Source organism: Erithacus rubecula (genome assembly GCF_903797595.1).
Source record: "Erithacus rubecula genome assembly, chromosome: 6".
Classification (NCBI taxonomy): Eukaryota; Metazoa; Chordata; class Aves; order Passeriformes; family Muscicapidae; genus Erithacus; species Erithacus rubecula.
Genome location: NC_136688.1, coordinates 1183165 through 1201978, shown reverse-complemented (window position 1 = coordinate 1201978; position 18814 = coordinate 1183165). Strand labels below are relative to the sequence as shown.

The window sequence follows — 18814 nt, the reverse complement described above, 5'->3', positions numbered from 1 at the left end:
CTAAATGTATACATACAAAATGAGCCAAAGAAACTGGCTTTTAAAGTATCAGTAAAACAAGAGACAAGTTCAAAGAAGATACATAGAAAGAGCACAAGGAAACCAACAGAACAAACCAGCCAACCCAGTCTCTGAAAAAAAGGCAATTAAAACCAGAATTATTTATCAGACTTCTGGTTTCCTCCTCTGAACAGTTACCTTTATTAAATTCCAGCACGGAACCGAACAAGATACTTTGGAATTTGAATCTGCTCACAGGTACAGACTCCTTGAGCCACCCTGTGAGCAGCTTCATAGGTTAGGTCTCATGGGACATGAAGCCTGCTGCCAGACAATCAGGTGTTACAAGTGAGCCAAGAATAAAAACCTCTGAAATGACAAGTATCTTTAAAGAAAATAATATCAGCCCTTTTTCCTGACAACCTGCAGAACAGAAACTTTTCACACTTCCCTAGAAAATATTTATTTTTTCCTAGTCAACAAGATCTGATAAAGCTGTGGCTTACTGCAGTTTCAAAATCAGATAGAAGATGATTTCATCCCAGTCAGGGGCAAACTGACATGGTCTCAATAAGGAAGATGTAGGAAAATGGCTTGGGGAAGCAAAGCTCTTTCTCTCTCAAGTTTCTCTTACCTCAGGAGTACTTAAAGACTCTTGGAACTCCAAGGTATAAAGCCAAAGGTCAGTGAGATGCTTGCCTATAAAGGAAGTTAAAGGAGAGTTTCTGGTAAGTTCAGAAGCACAGTACCTTGCTCAGTCTCAGTCACTGAGAGCAGTGAGTTTGAACAAAAAGGATAAATTGATCCTGCAAGAGATCCAGTATGGCACTCCACACAGCATACCAGTGCATGATAAAGAGTTTTACTTCCAAACCTTGTTTCTTAGCTTCTGACTAGGGAACATCAAGAAGAGTGAATTTATCAAAATCGTATCAACCCATCAGCCTTTTAACAACAGGCACATTGTCTGGATGCTATTTCTACTTAAGCAGCTCTGAGAAACAGCAAGTTTATGTTCACCTAGTAACCAGAGACACAGAAACTAAAACCACAAGCCTGTTAAGCATTCAAGACTGCAGAACAAGAGCTGAAAATCATCTATTTAAAAGAAGCATAAACAACTTATTTTATTAACATACATTTTGGCTTCCTCCCTGCTCAACCTTGTTGAACAAGTTATGATCAACTTGTTCTGCATTTATTGCCAGCATTTTCATACAGAAAAAAACCCCCACATTCTTTAACGGCCAAATTTCAAAATAGCACTTCTAATGAAGAAAGTAATCCAAATTACTTAAATTTCTTGAACTGACACTAAATACACACCAGTGTGGTCACAAATATACCTGAGAATAGAAATAAAGAAAATTCTAAGACACACAATTTAATTCCCCCTAATATGGTTAGCAAAGTAGTACTTTCGAAAAATTAAGTATGGAGGACACAGGAAACCCCCCAAATTAACAATCTAACACTGTCCTCTAATCCTGTTCTGATGCTCCACATGGTGAATTTAACTTAGCAGTTAACATGACCACTGGATGCAAGCCACTCCATGTTTTGAAGATGTAACAATTTTTGCTGAAGCTTATTTCTTACAAATAAGAAAACTGTAAAAATAAGGTGGTGGGTGTTGGTTTGAGGGGCAGGACATGGTTGTTTAGGGTGGTTCTTCGGTTGTGATTTTTCATCACTTTTTCAGCCCCCAGAACTCACTCAAGATGAACACTGAACCCTTTAATTATTATGTTGAAAGGAGTTAAAGAAAACAGAGGAGATTCAGCACAGGCTCATAAAAGCAATGATATGGAACTGCTTTGGTCTCTACAGCCTAGTGGTGACTCTGAGGGATGAAGACTGATGTACCTGTCAAGTTCTGTCACCTGAGTCAGTGACTGCTGTTGAGGCAGTGTTGAGAGAAGCAGTGTCTTGTACATCATCCCCAAGCACTTAACGTTTTCAATGGAAAATGTGGAAATTCTTCCAAGTTTGATCCTTTAGTCCCCACATAATCAGACAAAACCATCCACATCACACACCTGTTGGTAACTTCACCAAAAGCAGCAAACAGACTGCAACATATCTGACTTCCTAAACCACTTTAAAATTTAAGACACATTGGAAGTGCTCTCAGTATTCCCTAGCATGATGCTGGTGCTTTAGGGAACCAGGAAACAACACTGACTGGTAACAGCACCAATATGATTGGGAGTCTGGCTTAAGGTTTAAAGAGTAACACCTCTGTATTTGAGATAGTATAAAGAGCAGATTAGCCACTAAGGCACCTGACTTCAAGATTCAGTGCTCAGTCTAGGGCAAAGCACCCAAAAAGAAGAGATGGTAAGATAGGAAAGAACTCACTTGGCATACTGCAAGTATCAGTTTTATCCTCTAGTGTTTATCAGCCTTCAACTTGGGAAGTGTAGCTTGCAAAAATGAGTTTTCTTTTTACCACAACAAACAAAGGCTGATGTAACAGGATTTGTTCAAGAAGCAACAAAACCTCTTAGAACAGCAACACTTGACAAGAACATACTTTCCAAGACATGGGAAAGTATCTTTTAAAAAATCTTCTGCTAAGCTGCCATTCTGTTGAGGTAAGAGCTATGAATTTGATGCAAGAATGACAACTGGGCCTGTAAAGAGGGTTGGAAGCTCTGAAAACAACCTGCTTTCTCTTGAAAATCCAAGAGGATGAAAAAAGATACTTTTTGGTAAAGCCACTGAGGACATTTCCAGAGCTACATGTTGTACTGTCCTTCAAATCCCTAGTGACAAGAAAACATTACAGAGGAACACTGGACAGGGGGATTCAGTTCTAAGCTTTAGTCTTCAGCTCTCAGACATTCCTGACTTGACAGTTTATAGAGTCAACAGCCCTATCCTCAAGATGGTGGGCATTCACAAACTGCAGGACTTTATTTTTATACACCCAGAAAAAAGCCCTCCAAACCAAAACACAGAAACTCAGCAAGCAGAGTAACAGTCATGTTCTTGTCACCACCCTACCATAAGATCATTAACTCAATAGAAAGAAGATGGAAAACAATGACATTTCAACACCGATTTAGATACTTTACTATGAGGGTCTTTTTTCTTCAATCAATATACTCTGGACAAATCATATTTACAAACTCTTCAACTGGATGACTAAGTAGAAAAAGCACTTACAGAGAAGACACTCATGCATACAAAAAGACCTGGCTTCCAGAGGTAAGGGAAGTAGAATTTCAGTAAGTGATCATCAATTTACAATGGGCTGCAAAAACACAAACCTCTTACATGTTTCCAACACAGCACAGCAGAATGGTGGTAGACACTTTCACAGACATCTTCAAACAAATCAGAACAAAGGAATAGGAAATCTCAGCTTGCCACCACAACTGGCTGTCTTACTTTAAGTATATCTCCATACACAAACTACTTATCTAATGTGACTCCATGGCACTGAAGCAGAAGATGCTCAAATATAAACTGCAAATCTTCATTTCTACTACATCATAATATCTGGGTACCAGTACCTGGCATTTTGGAAGCAGCATAGTTTTTTCATACCTGTTTTGCCCCCAACTTCCCTCCAAGATATTAAAACAATAGTAAGGAACTCTAGAGCTCTCAGGAGCACTAGAAAGACTACAATTTACTAGATGGAAGAAGATAATCTAAGCATGACAGCCACAGTAACAAGCAAGTGTCATCACTGCACCAAAAAGACAAACAAGAACTATGCTGATGCCTGGATTTTAGTTATTACAACATCAGAAACTTTCTCAGTAGGACAAAATGACAGAGGCAGAAGGTGTGTATCTGGTAGGAGATAAGCCTCACCTAAGTATTTCCCATAGTGCTCCAAAATGATGAACTACTGTCCTTGAAGACTGCCTGTAACTGTTCTCCAAGTAAGAAAGAAAGAAATACACGATGATTGCCTTTGTGTAGCCTTTTGGTTCAAAATAGTAATTAAAGAAGTATTTTAGTTGCCAAACTATTAATATAAAACAACATTTGTGAAAGTAGCTTCTGCAACTATTAAACATTATTTCTATAGCAAAAAGCATAAGAACTAACAACCTGTACATAACCTGCAAACTATCATTCATGACATGAAACAAAAAATTCCTTTCAGCATAAATGCTTTGCCTGATTAGCTCCTGAAGATACAAAGACACTTCTAACTGAACTGTACTGTAACAATATCTACAATGTGCTACTATAACCAATAGCAGGAAAGAAAGGAAAAACTCCAACATCCTTCTTAAAGGTGGATGTTGCACTCTCCAGCAAGAAGAAAAGATCTTTGAGCAAGTCTTTACAGTTACTAGGACCACGCTGCTGCAATTTCATGTGCAGTTGATGCCATCAGGCTATACCAACAATTACTTATGTAACATGAGAACATCAATTCCTCTAGCAGTCATTTTTGAATCTATCAGTTTGTTGCATACGTATAGTTTGCTTAACCGATACTGTGTGTATGCGACTGTGCTGCACAGGTGAACAGTTCTTCAAAAATACAGCAACAAAACCAGCAACGGGGCTGAGAGTCTGTTTCCCATGATGCACTGCCTGGAAATTCCAGTTCTTATTGCACAGTAGTAAGCACTGCCCTTAAGAAATTTACAGTTTCCCCATTGAGCTATCGATACAGATCTTGTAAGTGAACAAGCTTAAGAGAGATCTGCAGAACACAGCTATTATCATCAGCAGTACCTCTGTAACAGAGGGAAAAGCATCAACAGCTAAACCCTGAGATCATACAGCATTCACAACCAAAGCATTCAGACAGATGTGCAAAAATAGGTGCACCTCTGGTAATCAATTTTCCAGCTGGCACATTTATTTATCTTATCCATATAGACACATCTGAGTAGCAATTCCTTCAGCAAGGGTCTGCAAGAATTTCAGGTCAAGTAGCACCAATACCGAACTGCTCAGGAGCTACATCTTTCTTCTGATGTTTAAAAGTAAGAAAGGAAAAAAAACATATCCAGGCACATGGAATAAATAGAAAAGTTACCAAACACTGGCTTCTGCCTTTGAAAGATTTCAAATGACTACTAATTTCTAACTTACAATTAGTTAACTGTTAAAGCTGGAAAATGGTGCCTTTTATCAACCTGTTCTACAGCACAAATACACAAGACTAATGGAAGGACCTATGATGGAGCATTGAGAGAGGCTGCATTTGTACTGTTGAGTTCCAGACACACATGCAACACCATTTTAAAGGCAGAAACTACTCACAAATTTGCATTCTTTCACTTTCTTAAAACAGGCATGAAATTCCATGTTTTTGCTGATTGACATCAACTAAGAAGATGAACTCTTTTCTAGAAAAATAAAGACAAGTTACCTAGTATTCATTTTGTGTGTCTGAAAACCTAAATATGGATCAAGAACCAAACTAGTTGCTAGGTCATCATTTTCACAGAGTTCCTTGGCAGACATTCCAGAGGAAGGCACATAACGACTTTGACCCTCAAATCCTGAAGCACCGCTACCTGCAAATAAGAGAGCACAAATTAGATATCATTTAAGGGACATTACAGAGCCCACTTACATTTGGGGACAGACAGACACACAGGCTGGAGGCAAAAATGCAGAACAATTGAGGAAGATGATGAAAAATCTGGAGAAGCAGAATAAAGGACTTTAAAGGACATCAGAATAAAGGACTTGAATTTGCATTTAATCCTTCATCCCAGACCAAGAGCAAAAATAAGAATCCATATTCCTTAAAACCACTGCAGAATGGCTATTGATATAAGTGACTGGATTAAAAAATGGGGTTTATGTCTATAAGTGTATTCACTATAAGTTGGGCAAGTACTTCAAGTAATGTTATCCACTTAAATCATACTAGTTGTCACTTAACGCCAATCATATATTTTATAATTACAACAGTTCAAAATTTATTTTTCACCCAGTTATTCTTGGCTTTTAAACTGATCTGAAGAGATCTATATTCCTGAAGGAAGTTAACACATCCAGAAAACACATAAATAACTAATATTTCTGATGTAAGCTCCAGCCTGACTGTAGATCTCCCTCACGAGTTAAGGTAAGACAGAAGTCTGGCTTGCAAATTAGGAAGTGAATCATAGCACTAAGCAGCAGAAACATGTACATACATCTGCTTGATCTTCTCTCAACTCCATTTTTGCCTGTCTTTGGATTCTCCTTTCCTGCATGCTGCAATTTGGTCTGTGTGTGGTCATTAGATGACTTGCTTCCACTTCTCCGGCCATTCACTACCATGTTCTTGGATTCTCCCAGCCACTTCATACCCACAGACAATCTGACTCAGTTGCATTTAGTCACTTTTCAAAAGGCTTGGAGAAGTGGATGAATAAATTCAGTTCCAATTCCTACTGGAAGTAAATACAAACATAATTAGAACTTACTGGGAAACTGTTTTCAAGACACAGAGTTTAACAAATAATAATCATAATAATACCCCAACAATAACAACAATAATAATAAAAGAAAACTGAAACACACCCCACCTGCACCACCTCCCAAAAGAAAAAATGAGGAAATGTAGGAGGAAAGATGGCAATCTGTATTTGCATTATTAAGAAATAAAAGCCATTCATTAGAACCAGTACACAGAACTGTGAACAGGTGAAGTACTGTCCTACAACTTACAATAGCATCTGCCAGAATTTTAAAGATCATGAATTGCTAATGACAGCTCATTTTTAAGAGCTGGATTATACCCATGGATACACCTGTACAAGCAAACGTACACATGGATAAACATGCCCAGAGCTACAAGACTCCAGACCCAGAGTATCTTCAAATACATATCCAATTAAGATTCTATCTCCTAATATATAAAACCCATAACCTATTGGGAACTCTACAGCAAAGACTATTTTACAAGCATTCTCCAAGAACTAAAGATGAGCAAAGTTTAGAAAAACAAAGGAAAAAACCTAACCAGAAAATGGACATTTCTGGAACGAGGTTAGGGGAATGATGTTAAATCTTTATTCAAAAATTAGAGTTCAATAAATCCTGGATGATGACCCAGGCTACTATTCTTACTGTTCCATATTACAAAACAAGCCAGTCACAACACACCTGGTTCAATATGCCAATACTAAGCAGGGTATAAGGAGAGTTTCAATTTTACAGTACATAAATGTCTAGCAAAGCACATGCTAGTTTTTGTCTGCAGTTTCAATGTCTTTAGCATAAATAATTATAAGAAAGCTAATAACGTTTTTGTACACAGTTGAGTCTCACTTTGTATAACTTGCAGGAAAAGATCTGATTTACACAATTATTTTACAATTGCATTCACGCATTAGTAATTAATTCCCTTGATTTTAATTCACCCTCCTCCCTACTGCTTCCTCACAAAGAAATAAATTGTGCCTTTTCACTTTACTGTAATAATTTAAAAAAAGCAATGCTTTGCTCACAGCTGGTAACAGGCCATTGTAACACACATTTCAATCTGGTGGAACAAAGTCACAACAAACTAACAGATGTATGAAATATTGTCTTTTGTATAAATTCTGTTTTTTTATCAGGTAAGCCTAACAAATGACTAGATTTCTGTTAGACACCTATGTGATCCAGTTACCTAAAAAAATGTTTATGGCCAGGTGTAATCTAATTATTTACAAAGATGCAGAAAATTGAAGCAATTAGGGAAACACAGTAAAGACAAGTGTGTTTTATATAAACAGATGCATTGCCTTAAACTCTTATTAGAACATATTGCCCAGAAACTGACAGGTTTTCAAACCTGTCACAAATTGTTACAGAAGGGCAGTACAGATCATCAGTAAAGTGTAACAGAATCACACTGAGCCAAAGCTGGCTCAGGTACCACGTCAATATCAAGAAAAAGAACTGAGATTGTTTCAATGGACAAAGAATTTTTTTCGCTGCCAGTAATAGAAGAGATTTTCTTTAACCTCATTAATTCAACTATAGGTATACCCAGTCCTTTTTACAAACTACCTCCAAAATACCCTTGGATAGGCTTTTTGAAATTGACAGAGCTTGTCTGATAACATACATCTAAAAAAAAAAACCCAAACAACAAAATCTAAGAAACCCCCTTAAACTTTGTTAAGCATCCAACCTGAACTGTCAGAAGCCCAGCTCTGTGAAGATCTGCCACTAACTGATTTTGATGTAAACACTTAATGACAAATCCACTCTCAAACTTCACTTTTCTTACTTCTCAATCTATTAACTTTATGGGCCCATATACTCTAATTAACTCCTATTTCACCATGTTTTTGTAGCATTGGTAATGAAAAGCATTAAAACAGAAACTACATTAAAGACTTGCACAAAATTCAGTCTTGGTGTCTTTACACACCAGTGCTGAACTCCGCGCTGTGCTGTGCTACAGCTCAAGAGCAGGTGAACAGGTGAATGAAATTACCATGAAGTCTGACTGTAGATGAACCCTGTATTGTATCCAGCAGTCTAGGGGAAGTGCTTACTGTACTGTTTTCTGACAATCTCCAGGTACATTAGCCCCAGCGGGCTGAAGGAAAGGTGTTGTCTGCACGGAGAAGGAAATGCATCTTTCGCAAGGGCCATTTGGGCAGGGTGAGTACTGTCTGTACTAACACACTTCTGCTTAACCAGTAACAGCAATGACAAGGAGTGCCACTGCAAAGGTAAGAAGTAACATGGCCACAGAACGATACTCAAACTACACTAAACATTAGGAAAAATACTTTGTTCTGCTCCAAAATAGATTGATACAGACATACCGACATAGCAACATGAGTCCTCCTCAAGCAAAATCAGGTCACTTAGTGATGTAAAGCAAAATTTTGGTGAAAAATCATTATTTGTTCATCAGCCTGATGAGCTAGAAAATATTTGCCTCCATCTACTGCTGTCTCTAGTTTCTAATATCAGCCAAATGACAAACTTGAAGACTGCAAGTGTGTTCTTCAGCCTCTATTCAACAGGACAAGAGAATGGGCAGAAACAGATGCACAGCAGCTCCACCTGAATACGAGAAAGAATCACTTTACTGTGCACGTGAACAAGCACTGGAACAGATTGCCCAGAGAGGGTGTGGAGCCTCCCTCAGTGGAGATATTCAGGATCCATCTGGACACGATCCTGTGCCGTGTGCTCTGCAGTGGCCCTGCTTGAGCAGGGAGGCTGGGCCAGAGGACCCACTGAGGCCCTTTCCAGCCTGACCCATTCTGTGACTCCTTCGTCCAGTACTCATAAACTGCTTTCTAGACATGACATCAAAAGACAAAAACAACAGCCAGGATTCCTTTCCCCATCAGTATCACAGCTGCTAATGCCAACAGAGAACCTGAAAGGGAGCAAGAGATGCACCACTAACCACTACCACATGGTATTTAATACATCATCCAATGTGATTTGTTCTCACTGCTTTCTACTTCAGATTGATATGACAAGTACTGTAGGAACTGAGGGAGAAAAGGTAGAGATGAACACTACCTTCCCATTCAAGGAAACATTCAAATATACCACCACATACTTTGAAACTCTTGCTACAAAGCTCTGCCATCAAAATCTAACACCAAGCCTGGACCACTTAGGACTTGGGGTTCACCTACAACTATGAAGTTTACCAGCACAATTAGAGCTTCCAAGGGAACTTTTGTATTTCAATATTAATGACCCCACTGCTGTTTTAACCCTTAATTAATAGCATCACTACATTTTACATTGCACTGCCTTTAGCAATTCTATTATTGTAGTTTGACAGGCACACTTCCTCACATACCAAAATACTCAACTGGTACCTCTCACTGCGGTATCTGGCATTTCATTGCAACAGTACTCTTAAAAATGAAAACTCAAGTATCATTTACTTAGTTCTAAATTTATTAAATTTATTAACACTTTCTGAGCATTATTTGCATGTCTCTTTTGAAATACAGTTTATGGATCTAAAAAATTATTTTTAAGAACTCAAACATCTACATTTTGGCTTGCGTTTTTTTTTTTTTTTTAATTTTTTTTTTTTTAATAAATTAACAATAGTTGCAAGAAAGATTTCCTCAATGAAACAGTGATGCAGAGCAAATATAAGACACACAAAAAAAACCCCCAAACCAAAAAACTTAGACTCAGATCTTCTGGACAAATCAGAGGTATCAAGAGAAAAGACAGGTTTCATTATTGATAGCCCTAGAAAAAGTTACAGACCTCTGAATTCCCTTCTCTGGGAAGCAAAAAAATTAGTTTTCCTGTGGGTTCACCAGAATAAAAATGACTGATCAAAATCAAAGTTGAAGGAAAACTTGCAGAGCTTTAAGGAGCTATTCAAAACAGTCCCAAGTCTTGTTTTGGTTACCATGTTTGGGATAAACTGGTTCAGTAAACTGGACCCCCAGAAAATGTTTCTGAGTGTTTCTTTTTTGCTAGTTAGTGCTGAGAATACACTCAGTGCAGAACTGGGCATGGATCAATAGTGGCATGGGGAGGCTGTAAGACTGTGGCAAACCTGCCTCAGGTCAGGCCAGACTGTTGCAGAACTGCAGCCCCAGGATGCAGGCTGGGGAGAGAGCACCTGGATCCAAAGCTGACCCAAACCCAGGCTCCAGTCTCTCACCAATAGCTCGGCCTGTACATTCCCCTTTTCTCTTCTGCAGACACGTGATTTTTGTGTATCCATCTGGATACTAATCCAACAGTACAGGTACAGAAGCAAACCAGTACCAGCACAAAACGAGTGTCAAAGACCGAATTAACTTCAGCAGCTCCTGCCCCTTCTCCTCTGTCCTGCCATGCCCTCTACTGGTTGTTCTCCCAGGGTGAGGCTGAGCACAGCACTCCAAAGCGTGTGTGATTCCCTCAAGTCACTGCAACAACTCCAGCGTTCAGCAGTCACAGAGACAATATAAAAGTTTGCTGCTTCCAGGAGAGGGAGAACATCCTTCCTCTCAATTCACACAAACATTTCAAATCAATTCCAGTGCTCCGTGAACCTCTCCACAACCCAAATTAACTCTGTGTGCACAGCTATGCGACAGGTTCAGGTTCAGTTCAGGGCACCCTACCATGGCTGAATCAAACAGTTCAATGAAGACTCCAAACCAGTGTAACTCCAAAAGCAGCGTTGCTGCCTCCCCAGCTGCTTGTGCCCACTTCCACACCATTCTCCCTCTGTGCCAGCAAAACAAATCCAGAGCCAAGTGACCTGAATGATTTGGTCACCAAATCAGGGGAATCATCAGACAATTCTGAACCTGGCTGCTTGAACCATGAGTGGATGTTACGGGGCAGGGGGAATACACAAGGTCAGAGAAGTGGTCAGGATGACTTAAGCTGGGACTTCTTTGCATCCTCAAACCACAGCTCTGGTTTGGCACAGGAGTATCACACCTTACATTTACAACGCTGACTTGGGCAACTGTCTGTTACTTTAAAGCATGTGCTGTCTGCAGTGAAGAGCATACTGGGAAGTGTAGTCCTGCAATAAGATAGTGCTAACAGAGCAAAAAAAGCATTCAAGAGCCCTAATCAGTACTGTTACTGAGTATACAAGGATACATCATCCCACTCATTCATTCTATATGCAATACATTAAGCAATTGCTTTAAATAAGTCTGAATTTCCAGTTTGTGAGCTCTAGTGGGTGTGAAGCAGAGATGTCTGTGTCTATCTGGTCCTCATAAGAAGAGGAAGAAAGAAGAAATAAGAAAACAGCCTGATAAAGAAACAATAACATCCAACTTTCTAACCAAGTAAGCCGTAATTTCTTCCCATATTGTTACTTGCAAGGAAGAAAGCTAAGAACTAAAGGGAAAAGTTCAGTATTAATGAAAATTGAAGCAGCCGCATCCATAGTTAGAATGGTCAGATTACGGAAACAAGGCATGGCTCTATAAGAACTTATCCTACAATACATTTTAATCTCATTGAAAAAAAAAACCTGCCAGTATGTAACTATTAATAGTTACACTATTAACACTGATCAGACTGCCATTTCATATCAAAGAATCAATTAGGTTGGGAAAGACCTCTGAGATCATCCAGTGCAATCTGTGACTGAGCACCACCCTGCCAACTACACCATGGCATTAATTGCCACGTCCAGTCTTTCCTTAAACACCTCCAGAGACGGTGACTCCATCACCTCCCTAAGCAGCCCATTCCAATGTCTAATCACCACTTCTGTGAAGAAATTCTTCTTTATGTCCAACCTAAACCTCCCCGGCACAACTAAAGACTGTCGGTTTGTCCTGAGACGTGTTGCTCTGCGCTGACTTTAACGCACCAGAAAACTCCACGAAGTTCTACACTTCAGGTTCTCGCACTGCCTGTGACACACCCTGACAAAACACCACGCACTCTCCCTCTCACTCACCGGCTTTTCGCGTCTCCGAGAGTAACGTCTTAAAGGTAACTTTACTTTAAACTTTCAGATACAGATGTTGGACAAAGACGTGCCTTTTAGCCCTTTCCTAACGGCATGTATCTTCCGATGAAAAATCACAAAAAACTACCCCACAAAAAAAACCAAACATACCAAAAAGCCCCCAAGGCAACCAGTCCGGCCATTCCATCAAACCGAGGCAAGATCGAGAGGGTCACTAAAACCATCGAGCCAGCTGTGGAACTACCGGACCCGGCGGAAACTCCCGGCCCAGAACGCAGGGCCGGGCCGGCGGAAGGGAGCGGGACCGGGTCCGGCCCGGGCGGCGCCGCCCCCGCGCCCGCTGCTGCCCCCTGGCGTTCCCCGCCCGCCGGCGCCGCCGCACGCCCCGGCCCGCACGGCCCCCACCGCCCCCGGCCCCGGGGCCCGGCCCCGCCCGCGGCCGCCCCTCCGCCCGCGGGTCCCCGCTGCGCCCGCCGCTGGCAGCGCCCCGACGGCCGCCCCCGCCCTGCCCGCGGCGGCCCCGCACGCTGCCGGACCCCGGGCGCGGTTCCCCGCGGTTCCCCCGCGCTCAGGGGCGCAGCCCCCTCGCCTCCCCCGCACCACAGAGCGCACACAGACCCTACTCAGAGACCCAAACTCACCGCCCCGCGCTGGGGTCCCCCGCCGCCGGCGCTGCCCCCGCTGTCACTGGGGGAAAATGAATCATCAAAGGCAAGGGTGCGGGGTGGGGGGGGGAAGGGGGAAGGGAGGAAGCTGAAGGGGGGAAAGTGAAGATCGAGCCAGGGAGGGGCGGAGTGGGAAGGAAAACTAAGGAAGGGGGGAGAAAAAAAAAAAGCGGCGATAGTGATAAAAAATAATTCCGAGTGGGGGGAGGAAAAAAAAATGGCGGATTAAAATCCAAGATGGCGGCGCCGAGGGGCGAGCGGCGCAGGGGGGAGGCGGAGGGGAGAGTCGCCTGGAGATCCCTCCGCCGCGCCCCGCGAGAAAGAGTCCCCCGGGCTCCCCCGCAGAGACCCCGCGGGGTGGCGGCGCGGACCGGCCGCAGCTTCCTCCTCCTTCTCCTCCTTCCCTGCGGGGAGCCCTCGTTCTGCCGCCCTGCCGAGCCAGGCGAGCGCCGCGCTGGCCGCCGCGCCCCGAAGTTTCTTCTTGTTCCTCCCGGCGGAGCCCGCGACCTCCTCGCCCCGTCCGGGGAGACGCCGAGTGCCCCTGCGCTCCCGGCGGCGGAGGGACACCGCGGACACCCGCCGCCGCGCAGCCCCGCCGCCGCGGAAGGATACACCGCTCACAGGGAAACACAGCCCGCCCCCAGCCGCGCCGCTCCCCGCCGCCGCCACCGCCCCCTCCCGCCGCCGCTTCACCGCGGGCGGCGCGGGGGCGGCTGGGTCAACGCGTCCGGCCGCGGAGCGGGGATGGCGGCGGCCACGGGGCCCATGACCGCCCGGCGCGGCGGAGGGATCCCGCCGCGGGAGGGGAACGAGGCCCGGGCCGCCCCGCACGGCCGTGTGTGCGGGAAGAAGTCCCGCTCCGGGATCCCTCCGCGCGATGCTGCCCTTTAAACGCGGGGGACTCCCCGCCGCGGGGCGCGCACCGGGATGGTGTCGGGCTTGGGTTCCTTGTGCCGCCTCGCGGTTCCTCTGCCGCGCCCGTCTCGGGGGTCCGTGAGGCGATAGCTCGCCCTGCCCCGCCTGAGAGGGGAGTGGGACCGCAAACTCAGCTCTTCCGGCACCTGCTTCCCCCCAGCGCCGCTGCCTGACAGAGGCATTTAAAAATGGCCCCCGCGGGCCGGAGGGGCTGGGACGGCACCTCCCTCCTCCCCTCCCTCTCTTCCCCCCGGGTCGGGCAGTGCCGGAGGCAGCGGCGGCGGGGCCGGCAGCGGGCGGTGGGGCGGGAGCGCCCTCCAGTGGCGGGGCGCGGCTTTCCCCGCGCTCCAACAAAGGCGATGGCAATGTCGCGATAGCGGGGCGGGAGGGGCGGCTGCGATACCGCCCGAGCATAGGAACGGGCAGAATGTGGCGAATAAAAGCCTGTTAGTGCTTTGTTTTAGTACTACATTAGCGGGGCTTGGAAAGCTCGGAGGCCAACGTTTTCCTGATGGATGTTCAGGAATTCTGTGATGTGCGTGATATTTCACATTGCTTATTCTGTGTTTTGTTGCACACTAAGCTTGTGGTAGTACAAATTAATCTCCAATAGGAGCTTTATTTTTATAAGTTCCCCAAAGCTTGCGTTGTTTGCACTCATTCTAAGACAACTAGAAACGTCTGTGGAAGAGGGAAAGCTTTTCCGTGTAACACCTATCCTGTCAACAGCTATAATACCAAATTCTCAGCTTTATGCATGATGCTAAAGATTTTCAATTTGACATAATTTTGCATGTGACTTTGTTTAATTTTGCTTTAATAACACCAGTGAGACGATATTTGGAAATGCCATGTGTCTCAACAAGCCAAATTGCTAGGCAAATTGATTTTCCTCTAATTTGATAACGAGAAATTCCCTCTGAAGCTGAGATTTTGTCTGCCCATTTGCTAACCCATTTGCTAAAACAGACTTTTGCAGGTGAATTATAAAACGTCTAAAAGATTTAATTCAAACAGAAATGCAGGCAATGGCCCTGTGATACTGTTAGTAACAATGCCTGTATACTGCTTTGTAGTGCACCAGGTTGCTCTGTAGGCTTATGGGGATGGCTGCAATCCTTTTGGAAGGTTGCATATCGTTAGATTGGAAGATGTTGGCTTCAGTTTTTGAGGCAACAAGAGTTTTCCATAGCCCTGGCAATGGCTGGTGAATCTCAGTGTGGTTGAAAGCAGCACACAGAAAAAACCCTATTTACATCCTTTCCCTAGACTCCAGCAGGTGATCTGGTGACAAAGCCCTGGCTACTTCTGAAAGGAGTTTTTTTATTTTTCTCCCCAGAGTTCATTTATCTGAGAGTTACTTCTTCTGTTCTGGTGATAATTCCAAAAGTTTAATTTAAAATAATTATTATTTCCACTTCAATTATAGTTGGGTTTATTTCTTCTGCATTGTAGCGATTTTGCATTATAGGCCTTTGATTCAATAGAATAAAATCCTGTCTTCAAAAATAAGAAAGCTGGGTGGTCAAACCGTGATAGGATGTTTCAAAAGTAAGTTTACTGTGTAAAACGTGCCTTTTGTTTTGGGTATGTTTGGTTTTTTGTTGTGATTTTTTTTTTTTTGTTTGTTTGTTTTGGTTTGGATTGGATTTTTTGGACACTAGCAGATACATGGTAACTATATCCCACTAAATGTAATTTGGGTAATTTGCTATATTTTTATAGTATGTTCAGACTTCAGTTTAGAAACTATTTAAGTTTTACTTTCTAAGTTAATGTTACCACATCAGTCTAGACCCTCACCAGAACATGAAAAATCCCGGGTAATAAACCTCTGTTGTTTTCTACTTAGTTTTCAAAGGATGGGAATGATGGAATAATTTGTTAAAGGTGTAAAAATTTCAGTCAGTCACATGTTGATTTTGTGACTTCTGGAGATTTTTTTTTTTTTTTGCTACTCTTAGACTAAAATATTTTCAGCATGCACCAAGGCCTAGATAAGTTTCTGTGTGCATTGGCAGGAATCAGTAGTTTTAAATTAGAAAAGTAGTCTTCCTAAATTGCTACAGTTATAAAAACATTTGTTTTTTGCAGATTTTATAGATGTTCCCACTTTGGGAATAGTTTTTACATTTTCAGCGTCTCATATATGCTATGACAACACAGTTCTAATACTGTAAACATTATTGGTCATCCAGTTTTTAGTGAAAATTTGTAGTTACTAAAATATTAATGTGATGAGTTGTTTTGTATCAGCCATATCTTTTAAGAAGTAAAAGGTGAACTTTAGACTTGAGTTGCTGCACTGTGATCTCTGGGTCTTTGTGTGGGCCCAGACCTCTGCCCATGGCTGCAAGATCAGAATTCAGCCCTGAGCCTCCCTCTTCCAAACCACCCCTGCAACAAAACCTTGCCATTGATATGAAGCCAAATCCAGCTTAAGCTGAAAAAGATACAGCTCTAGTAGAGCAAATGGTGTTCTGTGCCTGTGTGCCCACTCTGACTTTATTTGCAAATCTGATTTACAGGCTGTGGCAGTGGGTAATTTGGAGAACTGCAAACATACAACCACGGTTGAAAAGTTCATCACCTGCTTGACAGTTCTATTCTGCCATGCATTGGGGTTTTATTTCTGAGTTTTATTCTGCAGTGCTTTTACAGAGACCCAGCATCAGCAGCTGTGACAGACATCTGGGAGTGTTCCTGTGCCAGTGTCAAAGCCAACTTGTCCTGTATGTTCTGGCTCTTTAGCACACCTGCCAGGCTCTAAGGCACCCTCATGCCATAGGAGTTTTAAAGCACACATAACTCGTGCTATGTCTTAGGTAAAACTTGTGTTGGAATTCTAAACTGGAAATACTGTGCCCAAATCTTTGCTTGTGGCAATCTTAGGAGCCCAGCAGTGTCACCGAGTGGAGGTGAACTATGAGGAAGCAGACAGTGTTACAAGGAAGGAGCCAAAGGAAATCATCAGGTGTAATGAGCCTGATCTTTAATTTATGGTGGTGTTTTATATTCTGTGCAGGGCAAGGAGTTGTTCTGTAGCCATCACTTTCACTACTGGGAAGAAATTATGTGCAAAGAGGTTTCACACTGCAAGTAACAACCCTCTTCTGTTGGCCTGGTCACGCTGAGAATTTGTTTCCTTTGTGTGCTGGGTGGGTAAATACCTTCCTGTGGTACCTGTGAGAGGATCAGTCCCTTCCCTCTGTGCAGGAGCAGGATATTGAGCACCAGCCCCTGTGCCTTGCCTGAGGTGGACCCAGGCCATCAAGGTGTGACCACCTCTGGCTGATGTCACAAGCTGGTTTTGACTGACAGTCACAAACCCAAAGCTGGATATCACAAGTGACTGTACTTAGGAAGAAAATCAAAGATGTTTCCCACCAAAGTCTTATTAATTTATCAAAAATGTATGTATTTTTAGTAGCAGATGGTCAATAATAGATGATAGATGGCCTCCTCTGTGTAAATTAATGGCTGTAATTCACTTGAGGGGATCTGCTGATGTCATAAGCTGCCAGAGTGGAGCTTGAGTGATTTATTAACAGCTGCAGAAATCCTAGGCTGAATGACATCCTTGTATTCACTTCGGGTCTGCAGATTTTTATTTATAAAATGTGTAGGTTTGAATTTCTTGATGATTATAGGGATCTCTTCTTCTGTGACTCTAGTACAGGGGCACAGTGAAGAAATACTGACTATAAAAGCTCAGATGCCTGCCAGTGCTTAAAGGCAGATTTTCTCCACTGGTGCATATCAACATCACCCCTTTTCTTTATTTTTTAAAATCTGCTGATCAATATCTGTAGAGGTTTACAAAAATCCTGTTTCGGGTTTTGTTCCCCCCACCATCAAATATAAATTATATCCTTATCTTCAGGTACAGGAACCTCTGTCACTCAGTGTTGTAGTCACAGCTTCTGTGCATATTGGGCTGTGTCCAGCACAAAAAGCTGGGACAGGGTTGAGGGCTAAATGGAGTTTAGCTGTAAGTGCTATGCCTAATAATAACTGGATTCTGCTGTTTAGAAAGAGGGCAACAGACACAGAAGGCTAGAAAAGGTGCCTGGAAACCAAAAGTCTTTGTGTACAAGGAGGAGACTCTCCCTGTTCAGGAATAAAAACCTTCCTTTCTTCCATAAAGTTCTTGAATGGTGAAAATAAAAATTCTCTGAATATGGATCCTAGATTTATCACACCCTACTAAAATATGAACAAATGCAAGCAAATGAAACAATATTAATTTCAATTCCTTTTTCCTCCTCCCCAAAAAATTGGAGCTGATTAGGATGATATTGAATCCTGTTTCTCAAACAAGGGATGCATTTCCAAAATGTAATTCGAGTTGTAGAGGAAGAGGAAAAGAGAGATGGGAATAAATTATGAAGAATTGCATGGCAGGAAGGAACAGTCAGAATTCATTTGCAAATAACTATGCATATTACATTTGCTAAAGATGCAGAATTTCTTGAGAGAACTCAAAGCAAATGTTTGGATGCTAGTTTGAACCCAGTGAAAACCCTTCTAGTTTTCTCTCTTTTCTCTCTTCTTGGAATTAGTTTTGTTTTCTAATAGTTAGATTTCTCCAGTCCTTGGAAGAGTGCTGCAGTTATTGTTCTCAGCAAGGAATGCTGATTTATTATGGACCAAATATTGCTTTGCTCCTGCTTTCCTTCACCAATGTCCATCTGTCTGATCTGTCTCTGTGTAAGAGATACAAATAGAAGGAAGGTGATATTTGTACAGAAAACAAAGGTTAGAACTTGAAGAAAAACAGGCTCCAGGTATTGTTCCCAGCCTTGAGGCAAAGCCCTTTCAATTCATTACGAGTTTACTAATTTCAGTAAGCTTAACAGTAAGCCTGTTATTGCTCTTACAG

The 18814-nt window shown here is 42.6% G+C and overlaps 1 protein-coding gene across 8 annotated transcripts in view; it reads right to left on the bottom strand.

Annotated features, from left to right (window-relative positions):
• Positions 1-14196, bottom strand: part of KMT5B (lysine methyltransferase 5B) — a 28019-nt gene extending 13823 nt beyond the window's left edge. For 2 of the 8 annotated variants that reach the window (XM_079310010.1, XM_079310016.1), the window contains exons 1-3: positions 12994-14196; positions 6132-6368; positions 5354-5501 (exon numbers count right to left, since the gene is read on the bottom strand). In XM_079310010.1, the coding sequence (XP_079166136.1) occupies positions 5354-5501; positions 6132-6285 (302 nt within the window). In that variant the 5' untranslated portion in view covers positions 6286-6368; positions 12994-14196. Of the gene's footprint in view, positions 1-634; positions 654-5353; positions 5502-6131; positions 6372-8410; positions 9668-12502; positions 12691-12993 lie in introns of those variants that run through there. The other 6 variants (XM_079310011.1, XM_079310012.1, XM_079310013.1 and 3 more) reach the window with 6 other exon arrangements.
• Between the last annotated feature and the right edge of the window lie 4618 nt (positions 14197-18814).